Source organism: Natator depressus, chromosome 7 (genome assembly GCF_965152275.1).
Source record: "Natator depressus isolate rNatDep1 chromosome 7, rNatDep2.hap1, whole genome shotgun sequence".
NCBI lineage: Eukaryota > Metazoa > Chordata > Testudines > Cheloniidae > Natator > Natator depressus.
The window spans coordinates 17,646,804-17,673,538 of NC_134240.1; the positions used below are offsets into that span (position 1 = coordinate 17,646,804).

The 26,735-nt window shown below is 43.7% G+C and overlaps 1 protein-coding gene across 1 annotated transcript in view; it reads right to left on the reverse strand.

The window, feature by feature from the left end:
• The window catches only part of LOC141990410 (protein SSUH2 homolog), a 30,346-nt gene extending 6,875 nt beyond the window's left edge, over positions 1-23,471 (reverse strand). The window contains exons 1-10 of the mRNA XM_074957552.1: positions 23,291-23,471; positions 19,337-19,395; positions 15,906-16,010; positions 15,460-15,541; positions 14,288-14,417; positions 12,836-12,896; positions 5,496-5,620; positions 4,118-4,180; positions 784-869; positions 230-322 (exon numbers count right to left, since the gene is read on the reverse strand). Coding sequence (XP_074813653.1) covers positions 230-322; positions 784-869; positions 4,118-4,180; positions 5,496-5,620; positions 12,836-12,896; positions 14,288-14,417; positions 15,460-15,541; positions 15,906-16,010; positions 19,337-19,395; positions 23,291-23,313 — 827 coding nt within the window. The 5' untranslated portion in view covers positions 23,314-23,471. The remainder of the gene's footprint in view (positions 1-229; positions 323-783; positions 870-4,117; positions 4,181-5,495; positions 5,621-12,835; positions 12,897-14,287; positions 14,418-15,459; positions 15,542-15,905; positions 16,011-19,336; positions 19,396-23,290) is intronic.
• Positions 23,472-26,735: the final 3,264 nt, after the last annotated feature.

Below are 26,735 nucleotides of genomic sequence, written 5' to 3' on the forward strand. Positions count from 1 at the left end.
CACATAACTGGCAGGTGTAAATCAGCATGGTTCCATTGAAGTCAGTACTCCTAACCATGGCACAGCATTTAACAGGAATGACCTCAGCGGATCTACCCTCATTTACACCAGTTGAGGATCTGGCTGAGTGTTATATCTCAGTAACATCAGCATGCTTGAGAATGGCCAACAACTGTATATACTCTCCTGTCTAACAACAAACCCCTGTGTTCATTTGATTTCAACTTACCAAGTGATTGTAAGTTCAGAATGATATAGCAAGAGGCCTTTTCCAGAGCAACGGATGCATTTCTGCCAACCACCTCCATGACAGTTTGAGCAACTATGGAAGAAATACAACATTTATGCACTCGCTTTACACACACAAGCCTGCTTTTTGTGAAACGAAGTCCTGATTCCTCATCCTTTATAGCACTCTCATTTTCACCCAGAAATTGGATAGGTTCAGTCAGCTGTCTAATTTCAATGGGTTCATTAATCAGACAACACCAGTCTGTATGGGTGTGTTCTAATATGGCACCAAGGAGTGGGAAAAACAGTTGTCTGACTTGACTTTTTAAATGGTAAGGCAGGGATCGGCAACCTTTGGCACGCGGCCTGCCAGGGTAAATCCCCTGGTGGGCCGAGCCGGTTTGTTTACCGGCCCCTCCAGGCCAATGGGGGCTGTGGGAAGCAGCTGAGGGATGTGCTGTATTGATTAGACCTGGATTGGAAGTGATGTCTGGTAAACAAAAACTGTGAAAGAAATACAAATTGCCATCTCATATTTTAGCTTTTTCTTACCGTCTCTTTCCTGAACCTGAGCAAAATAAACAACTCTGATTGGATGTGTCTTGCCAGCCAGTCCCATTACAAGCTGTACATCTTCTCTACATTTAAAAAGGTGAAAAGAAAAGAAAATAATTTTTTTTTTTCTCTGACAAGATTTTGATCTTCTCACTTTTCATTTTGTCAAGTCCACATTCTCAACAACAAAAGTACACACAAGTATCTAGAGTTCAGAACAGGGTAACCTAAGTGAACTTATTTCATCCCATGCCTAGAAGGGTGCATTAGAAATGCAGAAATCATGCGGCAAAGGCACCTACAATGAAATTCATCTCTGTGTAAAGAACGCACACAAGGTCCAGGCACCGTGATAGTCCCACTTAAATCCTAGGTTTGAGGGTTTAAATGGAATTAAAGTAATGCATAGGCCTCATGCTGGATTTCTATACAGGGATGAATTTGTCCCCTAATGCAGAGTCTTCCAAGTAAGGATTCCATATCCAGCAGCGTATTTAATTGCAGACAACTTAATACTGCTGCTTATGTAGGTGACATCATTCCATTAATATTACTGTTAAAATGAGGTAGGCACATCCTTGGATCTAGTCTATAGTCTGTACTAGCTGATATTTTAGCAAGAAACTTTTCATAACGCGTTTTCTGTGTCTGAAGATGGCAGTAGAGTCTGTTCAGTTTCAAATTTTGCAATGCTCACCTGAACATTATTGAATAGCACCTGCAGATTCCAGAATTAGGACTACAAATTAAAGGCAAGAGATTCCAGCAATACCTGTTCTTCCTTCCTTGTTATCGATAAAGGTCCATGCTCATGCAGTTATCTAGTCTAGCTGATACTCATAAAAGTAGCCCTTACCACCTGCAGGACCTGTTTTTCTCCTATAATTTGCGTCCTCTGGAGATTCATGTCCTTTATTTACAGGCACCGCATGCGCAGAAGCACTGCCATATTACTCACATTGACTGACCTATGAGAGTGAGCAGTTACGGAGTCACCATTCTTAAGCAGTCCTTTAGCCTCTTTGATGAAACTGCCAGGCAGCTGGCGCTAGATCAGATGTGAACAGCCACCGTATCACAATGAATTCTGGTTACAAATGAACCGGGCCAGAACAAACTGATGAAAAGCTGAGCATCCTATTACTTGTTCCCTGAGTCATCCAACCAGCTCCTCCGATAAAAACCCTGCATGTTTCTGACAGTGACAATGATTTAGCTATTGGAGAAGCGCAATTCCCTGCCAGCAACGACTGTGACAGCTATATACCACAGAATGGAAGTTCTATTCAATTTTTTTTTACAAACTTCTCATCCTAAATTTGTATAGGAGAGCCTGGGAAAACTTTTGAGGGGACTTGTGCTAAAGGATTAATATTGACATCTGTAGTGGCTACAGATGGGCAGCTCTTCTTTTTGTGCTTGGTTAAATACTGAGATGATATTTACAAAGGAAGAACCTCAGTTGAGGATCTCTTTATTAACTGCTACCAAAATCTCAGCATCATTAATGATTTGGATGATGGGATGGATTGCACCCTCAGCAAGTCCGCGGATGACACTAAGCTGCAGGGAGAGGTGGATACACTGGAGGGTAGAGATAGGGTGCAGAGTGACCTAGAAAAATTGGAGGATTGAGCCAAAAGAAATGTGATGAAGTTCAACAAGGACAAGTACAGAGTCCTGCACTTAGGATGGAAGAATCCCATGCACCGCTACAGGCTGGGGACCGACTGGCTTAGCAGCAGTTCTGCAGAACAGGACCTGAGTATTACAGTGGACGAGAAGCTGGATATGAGTCAACAGTGTGCCCTTGTTGCCAAGAAGGCTAACAGCATATTGGGCTACATTAGTAGTTTCATTGCCAGCAGATCGAGGGAAGTGATTATTGCCCTTTATTTGGCACTGCTCAGGGCACGTCTGGAGTATTGCGTCCAGTTTGGGGGCCCCCACTACAGAAAGGAGGTGGACAAACTGGAGAGAGTCCAGTGAAGGGCAACAAAAATTATTAGGGGGCTGGGGAACATGACTTATGAGTAGAGGCTGAGGGAACTGGGCTTATTTAGTCTGCAGAAAAGAAGAGTGTGGGGGGATTTGATAGCAGCCTTCAACTACCTGAAGGGGGGTTCCAAAGAAGATGGACCTAGGCTGTTCTTCTCAGTGGTGGCAGGTGACAGAACAAGAAGCAATGGTTTCAAGTTGCAGTGGGGGAGGTCTAGGTTGGATATTAGGAAAAACTATTTCACTAGGAGGGTGGTGAAGTACCGGAGTGGGTTGCCTGGAGAGGTGGTGGAATTTCCATCCTTATAGTTTTTAAGGCCTGGCTTGACAAAGCCCTGGCTGGGATGATTTAGTTGGAGTTGGTCCTGATTTGAGCAGGGGGTTGGACTAGATGATCTCCTGAGGTCTCTTCCAATCCTAATCTTCTATGATTCTATGATTCTATCATAGTAGTGTACAGGCCTAAGGGTGCCTTCTAATGTCATCTTATTCTCTACTCTAGTCACTCACCAACTGTGATATTGGCATTTCTGTTTCCCCCTTTCATTATATCTGGGCAGACAATACACAGTGAAACTAGTATAAGAAGCCACTCTTAGCAGTTAATCTTCTGTCTTGAAACCTTCCCAAATGTTCTGGGTACAAATCTGCTCCAACTTGATTAGGATGTCATTTCTGTTAAACCTCCCAAGTTTTGTCATTCCCTTCAGTGTTCACTTAAAACAGGTTAGATTAAATCACTCCTTTATTAATGGAAAGCCCTAGGTTCAAAGAAAGGTCAGACTCGTTTGTCAATATAAATTGCAATCAAGTTCTTCTCAAATAACAAAGGGCCATGGTCAACTCCCACTGATAGAAAGATTCCCAGTGACATCAATGATCTTTGGATCAGGCCCGTAACCTTCAATTCTTTAGCTGTCACACAACCATTTACATCTCCTTCCTGACTTTGTCATTTCTCTTTGAGAGATTTGTCAAAGACTGGGAACAGCTGCCCCTTTTTTGAAAGCTGAAGACATATGTTCCCTCAGTATTTATTAAAGACCTAACTTTATCTGTTCCATCTATTTGGAAGAAAGAATGTGAATTGAATGACCAACAGACACATAGGTGGGACCAATTCCTACTAGTGACTATTGTTCTCAGATGACTTGATGTAATTTGCTTGTCAAGAGCTCAGAAAGAGAAAAGTTTGGGCCAAGTGGTTTTTATATAGTTTTCCAAGTATTTTCAAAGGGAAGTGTGAGTGTTTTCTTCCTTCACTGTAGAATTGTAGTGCACAGGAAATGGTGACACATGAAAGAGAACTTGCCATAGTTGCATTATAACATACCTTTCCAGATCCACTACACGAGTGGCACTGATTCTTACCACGTCCTTGGCAATTAGGACAATCCTGAAAGCAAAGCAAATAAGGTATAAGTAACAGAGCAGTGGGTTGAAAGAGAAATACAGCAGCTTGAGGCTTCTGGCATTAGAGCCCATGGGCAATTACTTTTTAACCCCAAAGAGCCATCATTCTCACCTAAACCTCATCCTCTCTCTCATTACACCTGTAGGTAAGGAGAGCCTTGCTTGAAATCCATTGGCAAAGAAACCTAAAATTACTAGTGCAGACAGGGATTCCATTGTGAAATTAAATGATCATATCACAGGGAGCAGAAAGTATAAAAAGATTGGTTTCATTGTCATCCCTACATTGCAATACATGCTCAGAGGTCTTCTGTCCCCTTCCTAGTGGAAACATCAGGAAGCAGGATATATATTTTCTTACCTAGGTTACTGAGTTCACACACAAAACCAGTTGGGTTGGCTTTTCTGTCTGGTTTTGTTTGTTTTACTCCAGAAATAGTCTTGCTTTGTTTTGTTGGGTGGATACAAATCCTTTTTCATGGCAGCCTGCCCACTTGAAATGCACACTTTAGACTATCTGGAGCAGTAAAATCAACTCCTTGCCAAAAACAAGGGCCAATCCTTTATCTGAAGCTAATACAAATAATATCTCATTATTTAAAGCAGCAAAAACAATACTACCTGCCAGAAACCTGAGTTATCTTTTCTTATCCTAAATCAGGAGAGGAAGAAGCAAAAAATATAATTATACCCCAGAAGAGCTATTGCAATTAATAAAAATAATTGTGTCAAAATAGGTATATGTGCTAGATATTTAACCAAAACCATAGAACTGAAATATGATGGCACAGTGATTTTAAAATCAGGATGTAATCAAGCCTTCTGAATTTGAGATAACATGTTGCCTTGGGACAAGGATCCTGCTCCATTGAAACCAATGGGAGTTTTGCCATTGATTTCAATGAGAGTAGGATCATGCCCTTGAAGAAGAGCAGACTTTGAGTTACATGCTGCTGGATTTAGGATTAGAAATATTTTCTATTAGGGTAGGTACTAAGGCACTGAAGTGGGATTTAAAAAACCTGGGCTCAGTCCTGGCTCTGCCACAGACTTCCTGCGGGATCGTAGGCAAATTGCTTAACCTCTTTTTGTGCCTTGGTTGCCCATCTGTACAATGGGATAAAAATATTTTCCTTCTCCCACCCTTTGTCTGTCTTGTCTAGTTAGATTGTCAGGACAGTCGCTTAACATGTGTATGTACAGTACCTAGCACAATAGGGACCTGATTTCAAATGGGGCACTCCTGTCACCCAATTAATGATCCTTTAAAAGCTGGAATGTTTTTTTGGGGGGGTTACCTGTACTGAATATGTGTGCGGCACTGGAATGTGCATTTCACAATCCGTAAACAGAGGAGGTGCATCCACTTCTATTTCCCACGGGGCAGGTGCTGGTGCAACATCAGAAGAGTCCACAAATCCACCTGGAGCAAAGGACTAAAGATCAGTCAGAAAAGACAGTGGTGCATTAGGAAGAACGGGAGGTTAGCATGGAATGGACAAACACATCACCAGGCACCTCCTTTCACATGTGCATTTCAGTGCTAGTCGAAGGTGACAGGTTGATGGCAGTGGAGGAAACTGACGGAAGCAGGTTATCCACAAGCATATACATTTTAGACAGTGGCAGTTCAGATCTTATCCATTACAGCCCCAACCAATTTCCACAGGGATCCTTCCTAGGGGTGAGAGGTGCCAATTAATACTGACTGGTTCCTCTGATGCCAGCCTCTGTTTACTGGGCTGAGACTCACTAACTCATTCAAGAAAGACTACTGAATCCATCAGCTGGGAAGGACATTAGGGCTCTGCTAATCTGTGCTACATTCAAGTCCAAAACACACCAGCGTCACTGCACCCCAGAGGGAACCACTCAGGTCTCCGGTGCTCAGAAGGAACATGGAAGCTGTGCCCTCTTTAAACACGTTGCCACCTCTTCCCTTCTCCTCCAGTAGCTCGTTCTCCAAGGCTGGAGCGGTGCCTGGCTTCATCCCATTTGGAATCATTTTCCTGCAATTGTCGCTTGCCCTTTTTCAGGGGGATGGAGGGAAGCTCCTTGGACTTTCCCCTCCTGAGCCAGCCCTTTACAGAGGCCAATCTGTTTTAATTAGATGAGAAAATGTCCCCAAGAAAGCTTATATTTGTAACCATATAAGGTTGTATAACCTTAGTGTATTCAATTCTCTTCTCTTTCCCTTTGTACACTGCACCCATACCCCTGGTCTCTAGACAGTCCTTTCCCCCCTCCCCCCTTTTCTCTCCAAAGGCAGGAAGATGTTACAATCCATTTTACTCTGAGGTCAAAGTAAACTGGCCTCACTGTGCTTGAGCTAATGGGGAAGTTAATTGTGTACCAGGAACTATGACTCCAGTGAGCAACTTCTGTTATGTTAACAAACCTGCATCTGTCAGTGGAAATTGAAGCAAAGGAACATGCTGTTTCCTGAGCTGGACTTTTTTTTTTTAAATTATAAAAGACAATTACAATACACGGTGGGAAAGGTTCTAAACGAATCTATTACCCCAGCTTAAATTTAGCTTGTGTGAATAACCCCAGGACCTGATTCACAGCCCACTGAAGTCAATGTAAATACTCCCATTCATTTACTGGGCTTTGGATCAGGCCCAGAGCAAACCAACTTAGAAGAACAAAAAATATTAGTGGCCACATAATGGACTGCCAGGAAGTTAGCTTTGACTTAGCTAGCCCCTATGATAACATTCACCTTCCACTTCCAATGTTCCTCACTTTTTCCTCACCTCTTCACCTTCCACTCTCCTCCATCTCTCCTGTAGATTCATAGCCCTGGTCTACACTAGGACTTTAGGTCGAATTTAGCAGCGTTAAATCGATGTAAACTTGCACCCATCCGCATGATGAAGTCCTTTATGTCAACTTAAAGGGCTCTTAAAATCGATTTCCCTACTCCACCCCTGACAAGTGGATTAGCGCTTAAATCGGCCTTGCCAGGTCGAATTTGGGGTACTGTGGACACAATTCGACGGTATTGGCCTCTGGGAGCTATCCCAGAGTGCTCCATTGTGACCGCTTTGGACAGCACTCTCAACTCAGATGCACTGGCCAGTTAGACAGGAAAAGAACTGCGAACTTTTGAATATCATTTCCTGTTTGGCCAGAGTGGCAAGCTGCAGGTGACCATGCAGAGCTCATCAGCAGAGGTGACCATGATGGAGTCCCAGAATCGCAAAAGAGCTCCAGCATGGACTGAACGGGAGGTACGGGATCTGATCGCTGTATGGGGAGAGGAATCCGTGCTATCAGAACTCCGTTCCAATTTTCAAAATGCCAAAACCTTTGTCAAAATCTCCCAGGGCATGAAGGACAGAGGCCATAACAAGGACCCGAAGCAGTGCCACATGAAACTTAAGGAGCTGAGGCAAGCCTACCAGAAAACCAGAGAGGCGAACGGCCGCTCAGGGTCAGAGCCCCAAACATGCAGCTTCTATGATGAGCTGCATGCCATTTTAGGGGGTTCAGCCACCACTACCCCAGCCGTGTTGTTTGACTCCTTCAATGGAGATGGAGGCAACACGGAAGCAGGTTTTGGGGACGAAGAAGATGACGATGATGATGAGGTTGTAGATAGCTCACAGCAAGCAAGCGGAGAAACCGGTTTTCCCGACAGCCAGGAACTGTTTCTCACCCTGGACCTGGAGCCAGTACCCCCCGAACCCACCCAAGGCTGCCTCCTGGACCGGCAGGTGGAGAAGGGACCTCCGGTGAGTGTACCTTTTAAAATACTATACATGGTTTAAAAGCAAGCATGTGAAAGGATTAATTTGCCCTGGCATTCGCGGCTCTCCTGGATGTACTCCCAAAGCCTTTACAAAAGGTTTCTGTGGAGGGCAGCCTTATTGTGTCCTTCATGGTAGGACACTTTACCACTCCAGGCCAGTAACACGTACTCGGGAATCGTACAACAAAGCATTGCAGTGTATGTTTGCTGGCGTTCAAACAACATCCGTTCTTTATCGCTCTGTGTTATCCTCAGGAGAGTGAGATATCATTCATAGTCACCTGGTTGAAATAGGGTGCTTTTCTTCAGGGGACACTCAGAGGAGCCCGTTCCTGCTGGGCTGTTTGCCTGTGGCTGAACAGAAATGTTCCCCGCTGTTAGCCACGGGGAGGGGGGAGGGTTGAGGGAGTAGCCACATGGTGGGGGGAGGCAAAATGCGACCTTGTAACGAAAGCACATGTGCTATGTATGTAATGTTAACAGCAAGGTTTACCCTGAAAGAGTGTAGCCACTGTTTTATAAAATGTGTCTTTTTAAATACTGCTGTCCCTTTTTTTTTTCTCCACCAGCTGCATGTGTTTCAATGATCACAGGATCTTCTCCTTCCCAGAGGCTAGTGAAGATTAGAAAGAAAAAAAACGCACTCGTGATGAAATGTTCTCTGAGCTCATGCTGTCCTCCCACACTGACAGAGCACAGACGAATGCGTGGAGGCAAATAATGTCAGAGTGCAGGAAAGCACAAAATGACCGGGAGGAGAGATGGCGGGCTGAAGAGAGTAAGTGGCGGGCTGAAGAGAGTAAGTGGCGGGCTGAAGACAGGGCTGAAGCTCAAATGTGGTGGCAGCGTGATGAGAGGAGGCAGGATTCAATGCTGAGGCTGCTGGAGGATCAAACCAGTATGCTCCAGTGTATGGTTGAGCTGCAGCAAAGGCAGCTAGAGCACAGACTGCCACTACAGCCCCTGTGTAACCAACCGCCCTCCTCCCCAAGTTCCATAGCCTCCACACCCAGACGCCCAAGAACGCGGTGGGGGAGTCTCCGGCCAACCAGCCACTCCGCCACAGAGGATTGCCCCCCAAAAAAGAAGGCTGGTATTCAATAAATTTTAAAGTTGTAAACTTTTAAAGTGCTCTGTGGCATTTTCCTTCCCTCCTCCACCACCCCTCCTGGGCTACCTTGGTAGTCATCCCCCTATTTGTGTGATGAATGAATAAAGAATGCATGAATGTGAAGCAACAATGACTTTATTGCCTCTGCAAGCGGTGATCGAAGGGAGGAGGGGAGGGTGGTTAGCTTACAGGGAAGTAGAGTGAACCAAGGGGCGGGGGGTTTCATCAAGGAGAAACAAAGAGAACTTTCACACTGTAGCCTGGCCAGTCATGAAACTGGTTTTCAAAGCTTCTCTGATGCGTACCGCGCCCTCCTGTGCTCTTCTAACCACCCTGGTGTCTGGCTGTGTGTAACCAGCAGCCAGGCGATTTGCCTCAACCTCCCACCCCGCCATAAATGTCTCCCCCTTACTCCCACAGATATTGTGGAGCACACAGCAAGCAGTAATAACAGTGGGAATATTGGTTTCGCTGAGGTCTAAGCGAGTCAGTAAACTGCGCCAGCACGCCTTTAAACGTCCAAATGCACATTCTACCACCATTCTGCACTTGCTCAACCTGTAGTTGAACAGCTCCTGACTACTGTCCAGGTCCCCAAGGATACATATAGGCATTTCAACATCCCCAACAGTTATTTTCTGGTCTGGGAATAAAGTCCCTTCCTGCAGCTTTTGAAACAGACCAGAGTTCCTGAAGATGCGAGCGTCATGTACCTTTCCCGGCCATCCCATGTTGATGTTGGAGAAACGTCCCTTGTGATCCACCAGAGCTTGCAGCACTATTGAAAAGTACCCCTTGCGGTTTATGTACTCGCAGGCTTGGTGCTCCGGAGCCAAGATAGGGATATGGGTTCCGTCTATGGCCCCACCACAGTTAGGGAATCCCATTGCAGCAAAGCCATCCACTGTGACCTGCACATTTCCCAGGGTCACTACCCTTGATATCAGCAGATCTTTGATTGCGTGGGCTACTTGCATCACAGCAGCCCCCACAGTAGATTTGCCCACTCCAAATTGATTCCCAACTGACCGGTAGCTGTCTGGAGTTGCAAGCTTCCACAGGGCTCTCGCCACTCGCTTCTCAATTGTGAGGGCTGCTCTCATCTTGGTATTCATGCGCTTCAGTGCAGGGGAAAGCAAGTCACAAAGTTCCATGAAAGTGCCCTTACGCATGCAAAAGTTTCACAGCCACTGGGAATCGTCCCAGACCTGCAACACTATGCGGTCCCACCAGTCTGTGCTTGTTTCCCAAGCCCAGAATCAGCGTTCCACAGTATGAACCTGCCCATTAGCACCATGATGCATGCATTGCCAGGGCCCATGCTTTCAGAGAAATCTGTGTCCATGTCCTGATCACTCACGCGACTGCGCTGACGTCGCCTACTCGCCCGGTATCGCTCTGCCAGGTTCTGGTGCTGCATATACTGCTGGATAATGCGTGTGGTGTTTAATGTGCTCCTAATTGCCAAAGTGAGCTGAGCGGACTCCATGCTCGCTTTGGTATGGCGTCCGCACAGAAAAAAGGCGCGGAACGATTGTCTGCCGTTGCTCTGACGGAGGGAGGGGCGACTGACGACACGGCTTACAGGGTTGGCTTCAGGGAGCTAAAATCAACAAAGGGGGTGGCTTTACATCAAGGAGTATTTCAGGCAGGATTTCACTGAGGGTTCCAGTAAGAAATGTTATTGTTCTTATTAGAACAAGGAGGTTAGCCTGGCCTCTGATTGATACATGGCTAGATTTACCTCGCTGCACCTTCTCTGTGAGTGACTGCAGTGTGACCTAGAGGAATGAGTCCCCTAGACGGGGGTGGGGGGGAAGCAAATGAGTACAAAACAAATCTGGTCTATTTCTTGTTTTGATCCACTCCATCTATCTTTTACATCTTTGGCTGGCAGCAGACGGTGCAGAAGGACTGCATGCCATCCACATCTCAGGGCTGCTTGGCAGAAGATGGTACAATACGACCGCTAGCAATCCATATCGCCTGCCTGCTCACCATAAGATGGTTCAATAGGACTGACTGCAGGACTAAAGGGAATGACTTGATCAAGTCACTCCAAATTTAGTCCCTGCGCCCATGTCTGCCCAGGCGCTCCTGGCCGACGTGACCAGGAGCACCTCGGACATGACGATGACGGCTACCAGTCCTATTGCACCGTCTGCTGCCACAAGGCAATGGGTTGCTGCTACTGTGTAGCAATGCAGTACCGCGTCTGCCAGCACCCAGGAGACATACGGTGACAGTGAGTTGAGCGGGCTCCATGCTTGCCGTGGTATGGCGTCTGCACAGGTAACTCAGGAAAAAAGGCGCAAAACGATTGTCTGCCCTTGCTTTCACGGAGGGAGGGAGGGAGCGGGGGCCTGACGACATGTACCCAGAACCACCCGCGACAATGTTTTAGCCCCATCAGGCATTGGGAACTCAACCCAGAATTCCAATGGGCAGTGGAGACTGCGGGAACTGTGGGATAGCTACCCACAGTGCAACGCTCTGGAAGTCGACTCTAGCCTCGGTACTGTGGAAGCACTCCACCGACTTAATGCACTTAATGCACTTAGAGCATTTTCTGTGGGGACACACACATTCGAATATATAAAACCGATTTCTAAAAAACCGACTTCTATAAATTCGACCTAATTTCGTAGTGTAGACATACCCATAGATACTAAGGTCAGAAGGAACCATTATGATCATCTAGTCCGACCTCCTGCACAATGCAGGCCACAGAATCTCACCCACCCACTCCTGCGAAAAACCTCTCACCTATGTCTGAGCTATTGAAGTCCTCAAATCGTGGTTTAAAGACTTCAAGGAGCAGAGAATCCTCCAGCAAGTGATCCGTGCCCCATGCTACAGAGGACGGCGAAAAAACTCCAGGGCCTCTTCCAATATGCCCTGGAGGAAAATTCCTTCCCGACCCCAAATATGGCGATCAGCTAAACCCTGAGCATATGGGCAAGATTCACCAGCCAGATACCCAGGAACGAATTTTCTGTAGTAACTCAGATCCCACCACATCTAACATCTCTTCTTCCACTCTCGTCTTCCCACTTGTCTTCTCCTACCTCTGTTTCTTCCCCACTTCCTCTCCCTCTTTCTCCTCTCTGTACTCCTCTCTGTACTTTTCCTTTCCTCTCTTCCCATTCTTCACCTGGCACGTTTATCTGATCTTCCTTCCCCATCATCTACCTCTTCGCTTCTCTCTCCCTCTCTGTTACAAAACATTACATGAACAGAAATATTTTCCAATGGTTTTTAATTCAGGGAGAGCAGGATGGAGGTGGAAATTGGACTAAAATGCCAGAATGGGATGCCAGACACATCATCACTGAGTTACTGCAGGAGCACTAGTCTAAGCAGATTCGCCTTGTTTCACTGTCCAAAAGCCAAAGAGAAAACAAATGTCACAAAAGGTGATTGGCAAAGAAAGTTTGAACAAAAAATTATAATTTTTAAACCTTTTGGTCTCCACCAATTTGGGCTGCATTTAAACTCACCACCTAAACAGGTGAAAGGCTTAGTACTCAATCCAGTTCTCCGTGCCTCTGAAATCAGGCCCTAGGAGACCTCATGTTGGATTCCAAAATTGAGGCATTCAGAATCAGTAGCCATTTCTGAAAATATCACCCCCCATGATTCTGCTAGTCTGTGTAGTTAAGGCGCATGTGGTCATTCGTTAAGTCCGTACGTCCACTGAGATAGTCATCCCCTGCCACAGTGCATTCTACAGTGTTCACTCTGCTAGGTAAGAGCACTGATTTGCTTACCGTTATAAGGCTCGCTGACCGGGAATGTTTCTCTGGTTTCAGTGAAGGTTTGCAGATGATACTGATAAGACCAAACAAAAGTCAACTTTAATGTAAAGCTGCTGCTTATTCTCTGCTAGGAGATGAAGCAATTCTAGGCTTAATCCTGCTCCCATTAAAACCAATGGCACAACCTCTATTGACTTCAAGGAGAGTAGAATTGGTTCCTGCGTTGGGGTAATAAGAGCTGTTCTGATTTCAAGAGCAAGAGCCAGACAGAGCAATAAAATAGTTAAATTACTAAATGATTGCACTGGGGAGTAATAGCCAGGGCCAGCTCTAGGTTTTTTGCCGCCCCAAGCTCAGGTGGGGCTGGGGCTCGCAGGTGGCGTTGGAAGTGGAGGGAGTGAAGTCACCTTCTCCCAGCGCCTGCAGGGGCTTTCCCCCCTCCCCTGCCCGGCTGCGCAGAGAAGCCCCAATATACGGGGTAGCACAAGGCAGCGCAGCAACCGGTGCGCAGATGAAGTGGGGCAGCCCCCGCTTCCTGGCAGGACTCGCCCTCTCCTCCCCAGGTAGCAGCTGGGCCCTGGCAGCTCAGCATCCCAGGGCTGGAGCTTCTGCTTCCCACTGCGGCCGGGGGCGAGGCGCCCTCGCCCCGTCTAAGTGGCGCAGCTTTGAGAGCGCACCTGCCCCGAAAAGAAAAGGAAGGCCGGAATGCCGCCCCTGGAAATGTGCCACCCCAAGCACGTGCTTGCTTTGCTGGTGCCTAGAGCCGTTCCTGGTAATAGCCTGGAGAATGCTGTGTCTGGCTGAGGCATAAGCTGTCTTGATATCACAGAGACATGCTAGCATAAGGGTAGGTGGGAGTGATCAGTGCTACATTGTTAAAAGTCATTGGTGAAACTTGGTGAAGACGCATCTTGGGAGGGTCATTGCACTAGCATAAATCACTTCAGTATTTGTTTTCTTTGCTGCTGCCTAACCACAATACTGAGGGGAACACTCACATCTTCCAGTCCACAGTGGAGAAATCTATGAGATCGAGAACTTTTCTGACCAATTTTACATTTAGGGAAAAATTCTCTTCTCTGGGATGTACTTTAGATTCTCTCTCACACACACACACACACACACACACACAGAGTCTCCCTAGAAAGCACCACATTTTGGAGCAAAGAAAAATTTAATGCGCCTATCTTAGCTGAAAATGGCCAATGCAATTTTAGTGTGTATGTGTGTGGAGAGGGGGAATTATGAAATGGGACCACTTTCAAATTGGTAACATGACAAAAGCTGAATTTTTGAGATTTCAGATTTCGTTGTGAATATCTCGCCGACCTTCCCGTAACAGCTGTGCCGGGTGTCTGTCTGAAACCGCAGATCATTGCAGTTGGTATAGGAATAAGCCTATCAACTAAGCCTGCCATGCAATGCTAAATTTGGTCAGCTCTTTTCAATACTATATGTACTTACTCTGAATGTGTTGAGCGGAGTCAGGTTCTGGACCACCATACGTTTTGCAGGGGCAATCCGATAGCAGCACTTATTGGCTGTGTACTGTACCAAGGCTTCTCTGGCTACATGCTCAGAAATAGAGAGAATGCTGGAAAAAGAAAGAAAAAGAAATGTTTTGGTAAAAACTGGACAATCCATTTTACTTCCTGAGGTATATAATGAGGAAAAAAGGTAAAACCATCAGCCATCATTTGCTTAAGTGGCTAGCAATATGGCATGTTTCACTTTTAGGAGCCTCACTAAAGACACATTTGAAAAGGGTCTGATCTCTGAGGGTGCTGAGCCCCTCTGAAAAATCAAGTTGCTTTAAAATATCTTGTTGAGCACCCAAAATTTGGGGTGCTCTAACTCACAAGTTACTTATGAGAATTGTGGCCATCACCCTAGATTACAGTTGTTTGTAAAGTCTGGACTAATTTGACAGTAGGTTGACATTTCTGATGGCAAATAAAGGTCAGGAAAGGTCCAGATTAATCCCTGAATCCAAAAACTCTTGAACATTGGGGTTGTAAAAAAATTCAGTTCGGATCAGACTCAGAGCCAAATTCCCAAATGTTCAGAATCAATGTTTGAATTCAATAGAGCATTGACATTAGTTCAAGCTGTTACTCTGATGCAAGGCTTGGACCCAAGATTCTGGTTCAGTGTCACCTCTTTTCTCTATGCTCTTTCTCTGGGCTAGGTGGACCTTTGGTCTGACCCAGTATGGCTGTTCTTATGTTCTAATTTTCTTTTCCAAGGTAAGGTGAAAATACATTGTTCTGTTTTAGAAGATGTTTCTCTTCATAATGCTGCTGTTTTAAAGCAATGTGCACAAGGCTGTAGGAAAAGACCAGCAAAGAACAATTCTGTTAGCTGCTAGTCGAAGGTACTTAATGGGCTAAGCTCCCATAGACTTCAATGGGATTAGAATCAGGTCCAAACTTAGATAACAGCAATCAGCATCCAAGCAATATGATAGATGGTATCCAGCATTAACTTATCTAGGTAAGTACATCAATAAAACATGGAAATTCAGGCTATGAATTTTACACTGTAATTCCACCATCTTCCATAGACAATAATGTAAATATGAGTTCAAAAAGGGTTTGCGCTCCTACACTGGAAACAGCACCTAAAAGGCGTCTTACCTCCACTCTGTCTGAAGTGGAATGGAATCATTGTGCTCTCCTTCAGGCAGCTGATCAGCTCGGGGAGGTAAACCTTTGTTTCCTACAGTGAAATAGCAGCAAGAAGAGTTGCTCGCATCTAGTAACTTGCGTTGCCACAGTTCAGTTTTCCACTAGTTTAGAAAGATGCAGATGGTGAGTTCAGGACTCTGCTTCTTATAATATAGTTTGCTAGCTTTACTGTTACCTCATCCTCCTGTGTCTTTTATTAGTCTCATTCACCTGTAGTATTGTATCATAACCTAGATTTTTGGCTCTCTTTTTACTGTCTCTCTCTACAGGGCCTAGCACAATAAAGACCTGTTCCTTGATTTCTTTCACACTATCTGCAACAGGTGGTTATTTTAAAGCGACAGACATTACCCTGGACAAACAACCCTAATGTACATGTGGAAGGCTGTACCAACCGCAGTCTCCTGAATCTTCCCCTTCATCTTCAGTGGCCGTGTCCATCAGCTCCAAGCGGGGCGTAGAGGGTCCTTCATGGGGCGAGGAATAAGGAGCAGGGGCATCTGCAACACATGAGTTTAAGAGAAGTGAATCCTGGTAGGGATCTAAAAGTACATACAAGTGCAAGTGCTTTGCAAGGAAACAGTCATTAACAATACAATAAAAACATCAAGAGAAGAGAACATATGAAATCATTAATGCCAGTTTGAAATAATGATGGGAAACCTTCAGCAGAAGGTTCCAAGAAATGTGCTGTATTGATTAGACCTGGATAGGAAGTGATGTCTTCACAACAATAGTGTGATGTTTGCAGATCAGTATACCGCACGTTCCAAATCAGTTTGTCCTACCACTATGGTACTTGTGGGTCATCAAGAATCATGTGTTTCTGCAAAATGATTAGTCCATATCTGAATTAGTTACCACTCCAGAATTGAATCTTTGGCTTGACTAGTCCTCCTTTGGTGCATTAACCATAGATCCCATGAACTGGGATACCCATGTGAACTGCCTAAAAAATGCCACAGAAGTAGATGGCTGTGGTATTGTGATGATGCAGAAAATGGGGGTTAGGGGGCAGTCTCAAAATTCCTGACTTTTAAGTTAATGGAGATCAGCCATATTGCAAAAATAACAGGGTTGGTCATTGAATTACAAGATCTCCCCTTTCTGGACCATATATAAACATATTATTCAAGCATTCCCTTCTAGTCAGTCTTTGAAGTGTTAGATGATGGCCACAGGTAAGAATGTGCATTCTGGCGGTAAAGACTCGAGGGTGGGAATCTAAAAGCAGTGAATGGGATCAAGCAAAATGAGGCAAAAGGCAGTGCTGGAGCTGTCTATCTAACTAATCTATCTCTCTAGTAGCCAAGGGAGGAAGGCAATAATCTTTCATAGGAATCCACTCTGGCAGATCTGCCCAGCCAAAAGTGTTTAACAACCCAGAGAGTTTATAAAGTCATTAGCTAAATTAACCTATTTCAGTAGCAAACAAACCTGCTCATTGAATTCATAATAAATTGACTCAAAGAGCAAAGTCAAAGAGAATAAAGAACAATCACCGTTATTTTGTTTTAGAAACATTTCTGCCATGTTTCTGAGTGCAAGATGCAGACGTCAAGTTTGTTCTTCAGACTGAGGAAGGTGTGGCAATGAGCAACACCAAATGCCACAGGACTCTTCCTCCTCTAATGGAAACTTTTGTGTTAGTGCAGGTCAGAAACGTGGCAATATTATTCTGATAAATATGCAGGCAGTGTGCTATATATTCAATACTCATACATTTAAAGGAAGCATTCAGTTTGTACAGTATCTGCAGCACATGCCTGGCATATTATTGGTTTTGTTACCCTTTACTATTGGCCAGCTTTAACCCACCTTCAGATATTCCTTCATGTGCACTTATTGTTACTATTAGCCACAATGCTAGGGAAGGAAAGGCCATTTTGTCTTTAAGGAACATGACTGTGAACATCCAGATTTTATTCTTTGCAACAGGCTTTTTTTCCATGTGCCCTTGGGAAAACCCCTTAACTCCTCCGTGCCTCAGTCTCCTCATTTGTAAAAATGGACAGAATTGTATTTACCTGCCCTCATCCACATTAGTGTAAGATCATCGCAAAATCACCACACCATTTAGCACAGTTTAACAGCCTCTGCTCAAGATAGCTTCCGGACTGGACTAGTAGGAATGCTGCAAGCTAAGGACCTAGGTGCATCGGCAGGGCTGTGTGGGAGAAGGTCCCACAGCATCTGCCTTATAACATGCTGAGAAGATAAAGAGTGGTTACTGGGTAGCACTCAAAATGAACTGGAAAGTGTGGACCCCAGTCCAGTTCATTAATGTCAATTATGTCCCGATGCAGTTTCAGGTGTTGTTTGGAAACCTTGTTGCTCTCTTCTGGTTTGCCTACCGGGCCTCCAACAAGAAGTGATAGCATCACAGCTGTAATCTTGGGCTGGCCTGCATTGCCTGTTGAGGCAATTGCTGGTGGTGCTCTGGGAGCCCACGGCCCCCACTTCAATCTGCAAGAACTGACACTAATGCAAATCCTCTGTGATTCAACACTGTGCATGCTGCCCTAGTGCAGACAGTGCCTAGTACAATGAGTAGGGTGCCTATCCCTGACCAGGAGCCCTGGGCCCTCTCCTAATACAAATAATACTTTGATTCTTTTCTGACTAAGCCCTTGAATAACTGCTTTCTAATGGAGCTTGACAATAACCGCAAATTCAACTGGTAGGGTGAGAAACCAGCCCGAAGTGTTCTGGGTCTTTTAGTCTTCATTTTTAAGTATAATAACATTGCTGTTTCACTCCAAAAAACAAAAAACAAAAAAAAACCAGGCCTGCCTCCGTCTGGTGCTATTAGTCACTCACTTTCAGAAGCATTAAATTTACTCACAAACTGTAAGTTAACTAAGAGTCCTGTTTGCACTGATTATAGCCCCATGAAACCTTCCTGATGTCAGTGGAGTTGTGCAGTGTGTAATTCAGTGCAGAATTTGGCGCAAAATAAGTAACTAAAATAAGAGAATGGAATGCATGAATTTTTGCTTTTCTCACTTACCTAGTGTACTGCATATGTGATAGCTGTCTCTATCTTGCACCCTCTGCTGTACGGTGAAGACTCCTAGCCTATTGTGACTCCAAATGAGTCGAGCCGACCGTGCTAGATAATATGACGAGGTCTGTTGTTTCTGTTGTTAGTATAACTGGATCTGTTGTTGCTGTTGTAAAACTGATTTTCACGTCGTCAAAGAATGGGTAAATATTTGAATATGACTCTACCTTCTTTGAAAGTGCAGCTCATGCATGGTAAAGGACAGGAGGCTTTTTCGAGGGGAACAAGCATAACCATGTGGCATTTCACAATGTGAGCTGCAATCGTGATGATCAGCATGCCTGACTGCAAAAGAAAAGCACTGACCACAATGTGCTTTATGCGTCTTTCAGAAGAGAGCCTCAAACCTTCCTTCAGGTACACAGCATTTATCATTCAGGGGAGAATCAAAGCCCTAAGTATTTGCAACATATTAGTATCTTCATATACTATGAACTGTTATGCGCTTGGGTTATTCTTTTCTGACATACCAGCATGATGTCATTAAGAATGCTTCCAAAGATACACACAAAAATCGAAGCATGGGCTATTTGAATTGTTAGTTATTGCGTAAGTTATTTGAAGCCCAGTGTTGTTGGTATTGAAGTCAACAAGGTGGGACAATGGTCTTTTCTTTTGTTTCCCTCATTTTTAGACAACAAACAAAACTAAGGATTGTGGGTGTTTAGCTCCTGGCCAATCTTGCTTGAAAACAGCCTGCTCAGTAGTTTAGATCTTATCTCAGGTAAACAGCTGCTAATTTACAAATACCATTGTCCATACCTTGTGCAACAGAGGGAGAAAGGAGACATTCACTTCCATAATTCAGATGGCTTTCATTTCTGTTTGGAAGAATGCAAACAAAGAATATAATGAAACGAGCCCTTTGCTAGGAGAAGGGGATGCACAGCAAGGTCATGATTCATTATGACGTAGGATTAGTGGTATTTATTATCCGCTCACCCCTAGAGGAGGCCCCAGCAGGATGAAGGTTGAGACACATTGGCAATGCAATTTAGGAGAAACTCATCCTGCCATTGCCTATGCTCTACTGTGCTTGTTGGGTGTGTTACTTTGAGTTGTGAGAATGTGGCAAAGAAAAAAAAAAAGCCCTGTGAATAGTCCATTGCATTTTTAAACCAATGTGAAAGTGTTTGCACCCCTTTTGCAAACACCTTAGTGAATTAGATTTGCGGTTGGCTGGAATGTTCATGGAAACAGAGTTGGGTTTTTTCTTAATGTAAAAGTAAACAGAAACCAGCTTCACCTCCTTAAAATGTTTCTTAACTTTGATTACCATTGCAAGTGCTATTTACATTTTTTTCTCCTGCTAGCAATCTCACCACAAAACTGTCACTAATCATTCATCAGAAGCCAGTTCTGTTTTCAAGCCCTTAATCACTGGATTTTCCATACTAACTTAACTGGTTGCACAATACACTGTACAATGAGTGGATGGATGGAACACAGCACTCTCCAGCGTAGGCTTCTCCTATCCCTGGCATGCCCCCAATGCTGTGGGGCAATGGGATAGAATGGCACAGAACTGTCTATACACCGACCGCGCAAGCCAAAGATCCCCCCATTCCAGGGTCATCACCAGTTGCCTGATAAAGCAGTTTTACAGTCTCCTTGCCTTGGCAAAGTGGTACGGAGACTGTATTGTGGCCAAAGGTCTAGCCTAGTATGAATTAAAAATACAGTTGTCAATCAGGTGGTCCCCTGTGCAGGTCTTTAACCTGTTTTTTATCCCCTTTATAATTGTTCTGCTTTGTCCAGATACAAAAAGAGAGATTCCCAGCCTGTTTGGGGGCCTTAAACCCCATCACTCCTGTATGCTTTGCCAGAAGTTGTGCAGGTCTATAGGGGGCGGAGAATATGCTTCCTAAATTAAAATGCTTCTCTCTGATATTTTGGTTGGTGTCCTGGTTCTCATCTGGGCCGAGTCATTCTATAGCAGCTGCAAGCAACTATTTAAGTCTCTGCTTTGCATGGTTTAATTGGGGAAGTTTTCTAAAACAGAGACTGAGGGATAGGAGTGTTGTATGTGAAGGCCACGTTAAAACAAACTCACAGCATTTGATGGATGAAAAATGAGCGATGGGGACCTGGATCGCAAAGGTGGTTTTTAATGAGATATGGGGCCTTTCACCAGTAATTCAAATGCAGTCTAGGCCACAAGTGACAGACATCAGGTGACTGCTGATGATCTGTAGTTGGTAAAGATGATTTTGGTGTCTCGGTTCAGTTCTAAGAAGTCAGGTGTCCACATCACATTAAAAAATCATCATAATCAATGTGCCTAGCAGAGAAGACAAGGACTGAGTGGCAATGAAGAATGAACAACTCTCATACACCTAGAGGTGGTCCCTCCAGGCCAGGGCGTAGGGGCACAGTGAGGATGTTTGCAGTGCCAGTGATCAGATTGTATCTGGTCGGAAAATAAATAAATGACTTTATTGTCATCAGCCTGGAACTTTTTGAAAGAACTACAAATGTGGCTGAGACACAATGTCCAGAGGTGGATCATGAATTTCCCAGCATTTAAGTTATCCAAAGTTTTGGTCTGTCTCTACGTCAGCCAAAAACCTTCAAACTGTATTGAGCTACAGTTCAAAAGGCACAATATATAGAGAAGGGCAGGCTACATTAAGGCAACCTTTACAATACACTAAGCTGTTTAGACATCTTGTTTTAATGCATGGTGCCCCTTTCTTCCTTTTGTAGACCACTCTACCACTGATAAGCTGATATTTTTTAATCTTGATTCCCAGGGTGTAGAAACCTTTATCACCAGCCACCTAAGATTTTCCCTTTACTATTTGTATTTAACAATGCAGGTATAATATGATGTATTAAACATATACTTGAGTCTGTGTTGTAAATTTTAAAGAAACTTTGCTAGATGCTTGAAGCAGAACTTACAGACACTTTGTAAACCAAAGTCTTTAATGTTGTCATAAGTAGCTCACCCTAGATAATTCTTCTTTATTTCATTTTTAAGCATTTTTCTAACAATCTCCATAAAAAACCTCAACAAGAACACCCAAGGAAATAACATACCATAAAAATAGCATTAAAAAACTACTGATTTGAAAAAGTTCAACGTGTCTGAGGTTTTTTATAGACATTGGATAATTTGCTCTTGGTACCTGTTTAGAATCATGCCAGATGTCTGATTCTAAAAAGGAAATCCAAATAAGGTTAAAAATAAAAGGGAGAAGAGTCCAAAATGGGCTGTAAGGTTAATACCATTGCTATGACTAACGGTCCTGGCAGGCCAAATTTTTATCTCATTTACACCCGTGTGATCTCTGAGTCACTGCCCAGGAGTCAACGGCGTTAGAGATAACCGTGTGTTGTTAAATGAATGATGTGTTTATCTGAATCTCTGAAAATGCCGTGCAGGAATTTTCCTAGCATTTCTGGTACTTCCTGCTCTCAGCTGGACTAGAAACATTGCAAAAATAGCCTCTCATCACATCCCACGCAGAAGCATGTAATACAGAGGGGTGCGGAGCTTAAAATAAGGGGGGAAAGAAGTCAACTGAAACCTTATTCCAGTTAGCTGGAAGAGATCTCAGAGAGACAATTTAACCTGTTCTGAAAACAGACCGACATCCCTGCCCCCCCTCCCAGCATACATCATTGTCAAGGGAAACACTTGCAATGTTAGCCCAGATTATCAACCAGTGTAAATCAGCATAGGTTTCAGTGGAGATACTTATTTGAACCAAGTGAGGATCTGGCCCATTGTGCTTCAAAGGATAAATGTAGCCTCCTGTTATTATTAGTATTGGCAGTTGCACATCTAAGTTAATCTCCCAAGCACAGCACTGTTCAAGAGATGGAAGGGGCATAGGGATAGCCCTACTTTAAGAAGTGTTAAAATGTACTACATTGTCCAATTCCAAGCTGCATTTTGAAAAAATAATTGAGCGTCTTCAAATCATGCTTAAGCATCCTTCTGGAGGAAAAATACTGTGTTATTCTATAATAAATACTCTAAACACCGTAGTAACATTATTACATGCAGTTTTAGGTGTGTAACTGTACTGCAGTCTTTACCTGTGAATTACATTGTTTTGGTGAGTTTCATATAGGACTACATTTTCAAACCAGGGCAGATTGCTACAATGATAAAATGTGGGATTTTAAAGATATATCCACTGCAACCACGTCTGAAAATATGGCCATTCACCTTCGTTGAATATACTGTATTGCCCCTACTCTTGGGAAAGCGTCTATCATGCCTCACTCAGGAAGGATTTTATTTATCCTGAGCAGCAAAAACTAGGAGTTTTTGATGGAAACGAACTATAACTGACTCAAATACATATCATGGGATGAAGACATCTTTACACAACATACAAAAGGCAACGCTGAGAATACTAACTGGCATTCACTGGAACTTTCCAGAGTCGGATGAAAAACTCCCTCTGACTTAGCAACAGCATAAACTGAAACCTGAAAGGAAGCTGTTTCATTTTATAAACATTACAGTTAACATTTAAAAACCAACTGAGACATTTCTACAAATTCTCCCCACATTTTTACTTTTGTTTGGATTAAAAAAAAAACCCCGCAGTTTCATAGCTCTCTTAATCTGCAGCCTCCCTCTCTCTGCATTACTGTATTAAAACCGCATGCCGTGGCTGTACAATTCCATGATTATTCCAACGGCAGAATGTTTGTGCCTCTCCTTCACAAAAATACATTCTTATTTCTTAAGCTCACCCGATCTGCAGCTCTTGCTCCATTGTTGTCGAAAGACACTGACTGCTGTTTGCTCAAGAAATGACACTTCCTGTGCTGGTGTTTAGCTCCCCAAAGGCCTCACAGTTGAAGGAAGTTGCAGTGTCTGTACTAAATCTGAAAGTACAGGATCACATACATTCCTGTAGGGTTTCAACATGCCATCCCCCTACTTTTAATCAGCCAGGGCCAGCTATTTAAAAAGTTGCTCTCTAAGGGCTTGATCCTGTGCCCAATGTAAAGACTCTCACTGACTTCAACAGGGCAGGATAAAGGCCTAGATCTCTTGGTCACTGACTGCTTCAGCCCACTGGGCTTTTCTAGATTAGAATAAAAATATGTATTTCTAAAACTGTAGTCCAGACAAGCCCTATCTTCCTTTTTCCTATCTGGGCCCCTGAATTTGTTACCTTGGAAACTCCTAGCTCTGGCCAGTATGGGGTATATTGGAGGGTCTGGACATTAACCCTGCTTTAGCGCAGCTGCTCTGCAACAGAAAAGAACCGCTACAGATTTATGTGGAGACAGCTTCTCTACTAACCCCATCCGCACGAAAAGGCTTACTCCATATCCCTTAGCGACCATCTGGATGCTGTTACAGTATGGTGTCCCTGGGGCCAGGCCCTCTACATATGAAGTGTTTCATATTGCATACTCACTGTGATACTTCCCTGGGGTACCCTAGGTTGCAAGGCCCTTAACCTCTGACGACACAAGCGCTACATGCCAAGCCTCTGCAGACCTTGCTCTCTCTGTACAGGTTAGCGATAGGGGCTCTCTAACCCCTGAGTCCTCCAAGCGTCCCTTTGGAGTGTCCAGTCCCTGTTCCACTGAACACTCTCAGAACTCGCTGAGGTGCTGCTCCCAACGCTTGTAAGATTCAGCTCGGAATCACCACTCCACATAACACGCAGCGCCCAGATATGTTCATAGTGAAAACAAGAATGAAGTTTATTATCAAAGGACAGAGATTCAAATAATAGGAAGTAAGAATATTGGAAACAAATGGTTACATATCCAACAAAATCAAAATACACTTTCTAGACCCTAAACTTAAATCACCAAACAAGCTTGTCTCTCTCACCAACAGAAGTTGGTCCAATAAAAGATATTAACTCACCCACCTTGCCTCATAGAATTATAGAATATCAGGGTTGGAAGGGAACTCAGGAGGTCCTTTCTAATATCCTGGGACCAACACAGATACAACTACACTGCATAAGATAGTTCCCTGTCTCATACAAGAGAGCTTAAAAAGTCCTTTTCCCCAGCATTTTCAGCCCAGTTGGCTGAGATCCCCCTTTCATAAAATCAAGCCTACTGGCAGCTTGTCCTCACAGACTGAAGGATGCCTGAGGGTTCATCTTACCTACATAGACCAGACCAGACCTTGGATGATCATCTGAAAATAGGGTTCCAGTCTCCCTCTGTTGTTCACCTCTTCCCGTTAATCTCCTTCTAAAGCTTCCACAAGCTCTTCATTAGCATTTGTCTCAGTGTGCTAATAGACTTCTGTTGTGAGATTCACAGTGGTCCACCTCACAGCTTCTGTCTGGAGAAGTTTGTTGCAAGGCATGCTAACTTTATGTGACCTGCCTTTAACTGCAAGGCCTAGAGAACGTAATTTTCAGCATATACACATAACTCCTCACACGTTTTCCATACGTACATCTCATAATGACTATGAGGACCAGTGTGACACAGGCTTTCAGCATGGACGTTATCTGATCAGGGGATCCCTGTACCCATATGTACCCCTAAGCCATCTGCCAGTTGGCATGCTTGGGTCACACATGTATTTAAGTCATTAGATGCATTTTATTAACACTTTGGCATAACAGTTCAGACTCTAAAATGGTAAACTCCCTGGGATGGGATTATTTGCTTGGCAAAATTGTTAGTAAGCAGCCTATTGCATACCCCACCTGATGGAAAGATTTCAAGATTGAGTCCCAGATTCTGATCTCATTTATACAGGCAAATTCCAGGATAAGTCTCTTAGTCCTGATTCTTCTCTCACTATAACTGACTTTACACAAGTGCAATTCCAGTGACTTTCAGTGGAGTTAGATCAGAATCTAGCCGTGCATGCCCTGCCCCTGCGAACCTCCACCAAAAACTCAAACTGCAACTCTCCAGGATTGAGAAAGTTTGGCTAACTTTGTTTTTCATTTTCTTAGGCCTCTGTACATCATGGTTCTCAAAGTGGCAAAATGCCAATATGGCCGCTATTTCTACTTTAAATCCACCTCCATCAGAAACAACAGGTTCTGGTGACAAAATTTTGTCTTGGGAAGTCCAGCCCAAATAGGGAGAACAAAGATTTATGAATCGCTAAGTCAGATAAGGTGGAAATTTGTCATCTGAACAGCACAGACCAGGGCGACAGTCTCTCACTCTCTTGCACATTCAGAGTAATTCCACTGAAGTCACACATCAAAGACACAAAATGTTACATTAAAGTCAATGTACGTCATGCTATACTTGTTTAAAATTGGTGTGAATGAGAACAGAATAAGGCCCAATGGGCCTGTTAGAAAAAAGGGAAATGTTTTATTGTTTGCACTGATATAATCACACACTAGATGGCACCATAGAACTAATAAATGTTGAAACTAGCAGATAAGAAGTTACTCTTGAAGGTGAACATTATGCTATTATTTATTCATAAATGTGTTATTAGAATAAACTAAACACATTTTCCACCCTTGCAGACACACCTTGAAAACTGGCAACTTGTATTACTCTTTGGTCTTCTGTATATTGCAGTGCCATGCAACATTTATGGGAAAAGTAAATCTGACTTGATGAAATATCTTTCCAGTTTTAAAAAGTCATGATATATAGTCTAGGAACATAATGTAGTAAAATCTCATTCTGTGTCTCTTGTTTTAAATGTTGCATTGCTTATCTGTATATGCACCTAAGCTGTATTCATCCTATGCTGCTCTCTGAAAAGATTTGGGGTAAAATATACAAAAGATCGTAAGGTCCATTTTCAAAACAGACTTAGGACCCTGAGACCCACTGACTTTCAATGGGACTTAGGTTCTTAAGTCTGTTTTGGGGATTTAGGTTAAGCAGAGCTATGAAAGGGATGGATGCTCCATTTCATAGAGGATTTCAAGATCTCAAATTTTGACTTAATTTCAGATTAGAATGCAAACCAAATATTTTTAAATTCTCTGCAAAGGAAGATTCTGAAGAATTTCCATGTCAGGTGGGTCAAAATGTTTTAGTTTTGACTTAAAAAAAAAAAAACTTTATAATACAAAATAAAAACAATTCAAAACAAAAAGTGGTTTCAAAGTAAAACAAAAAAAAAATCAAAACTTTTTTCCAGTTTTCTTCCACAATTAAATTCCAGCAAAATTGACCTGATTTAGCAAAGCATTTTTATTTTGACAGCACTGTATATTCTGATGGA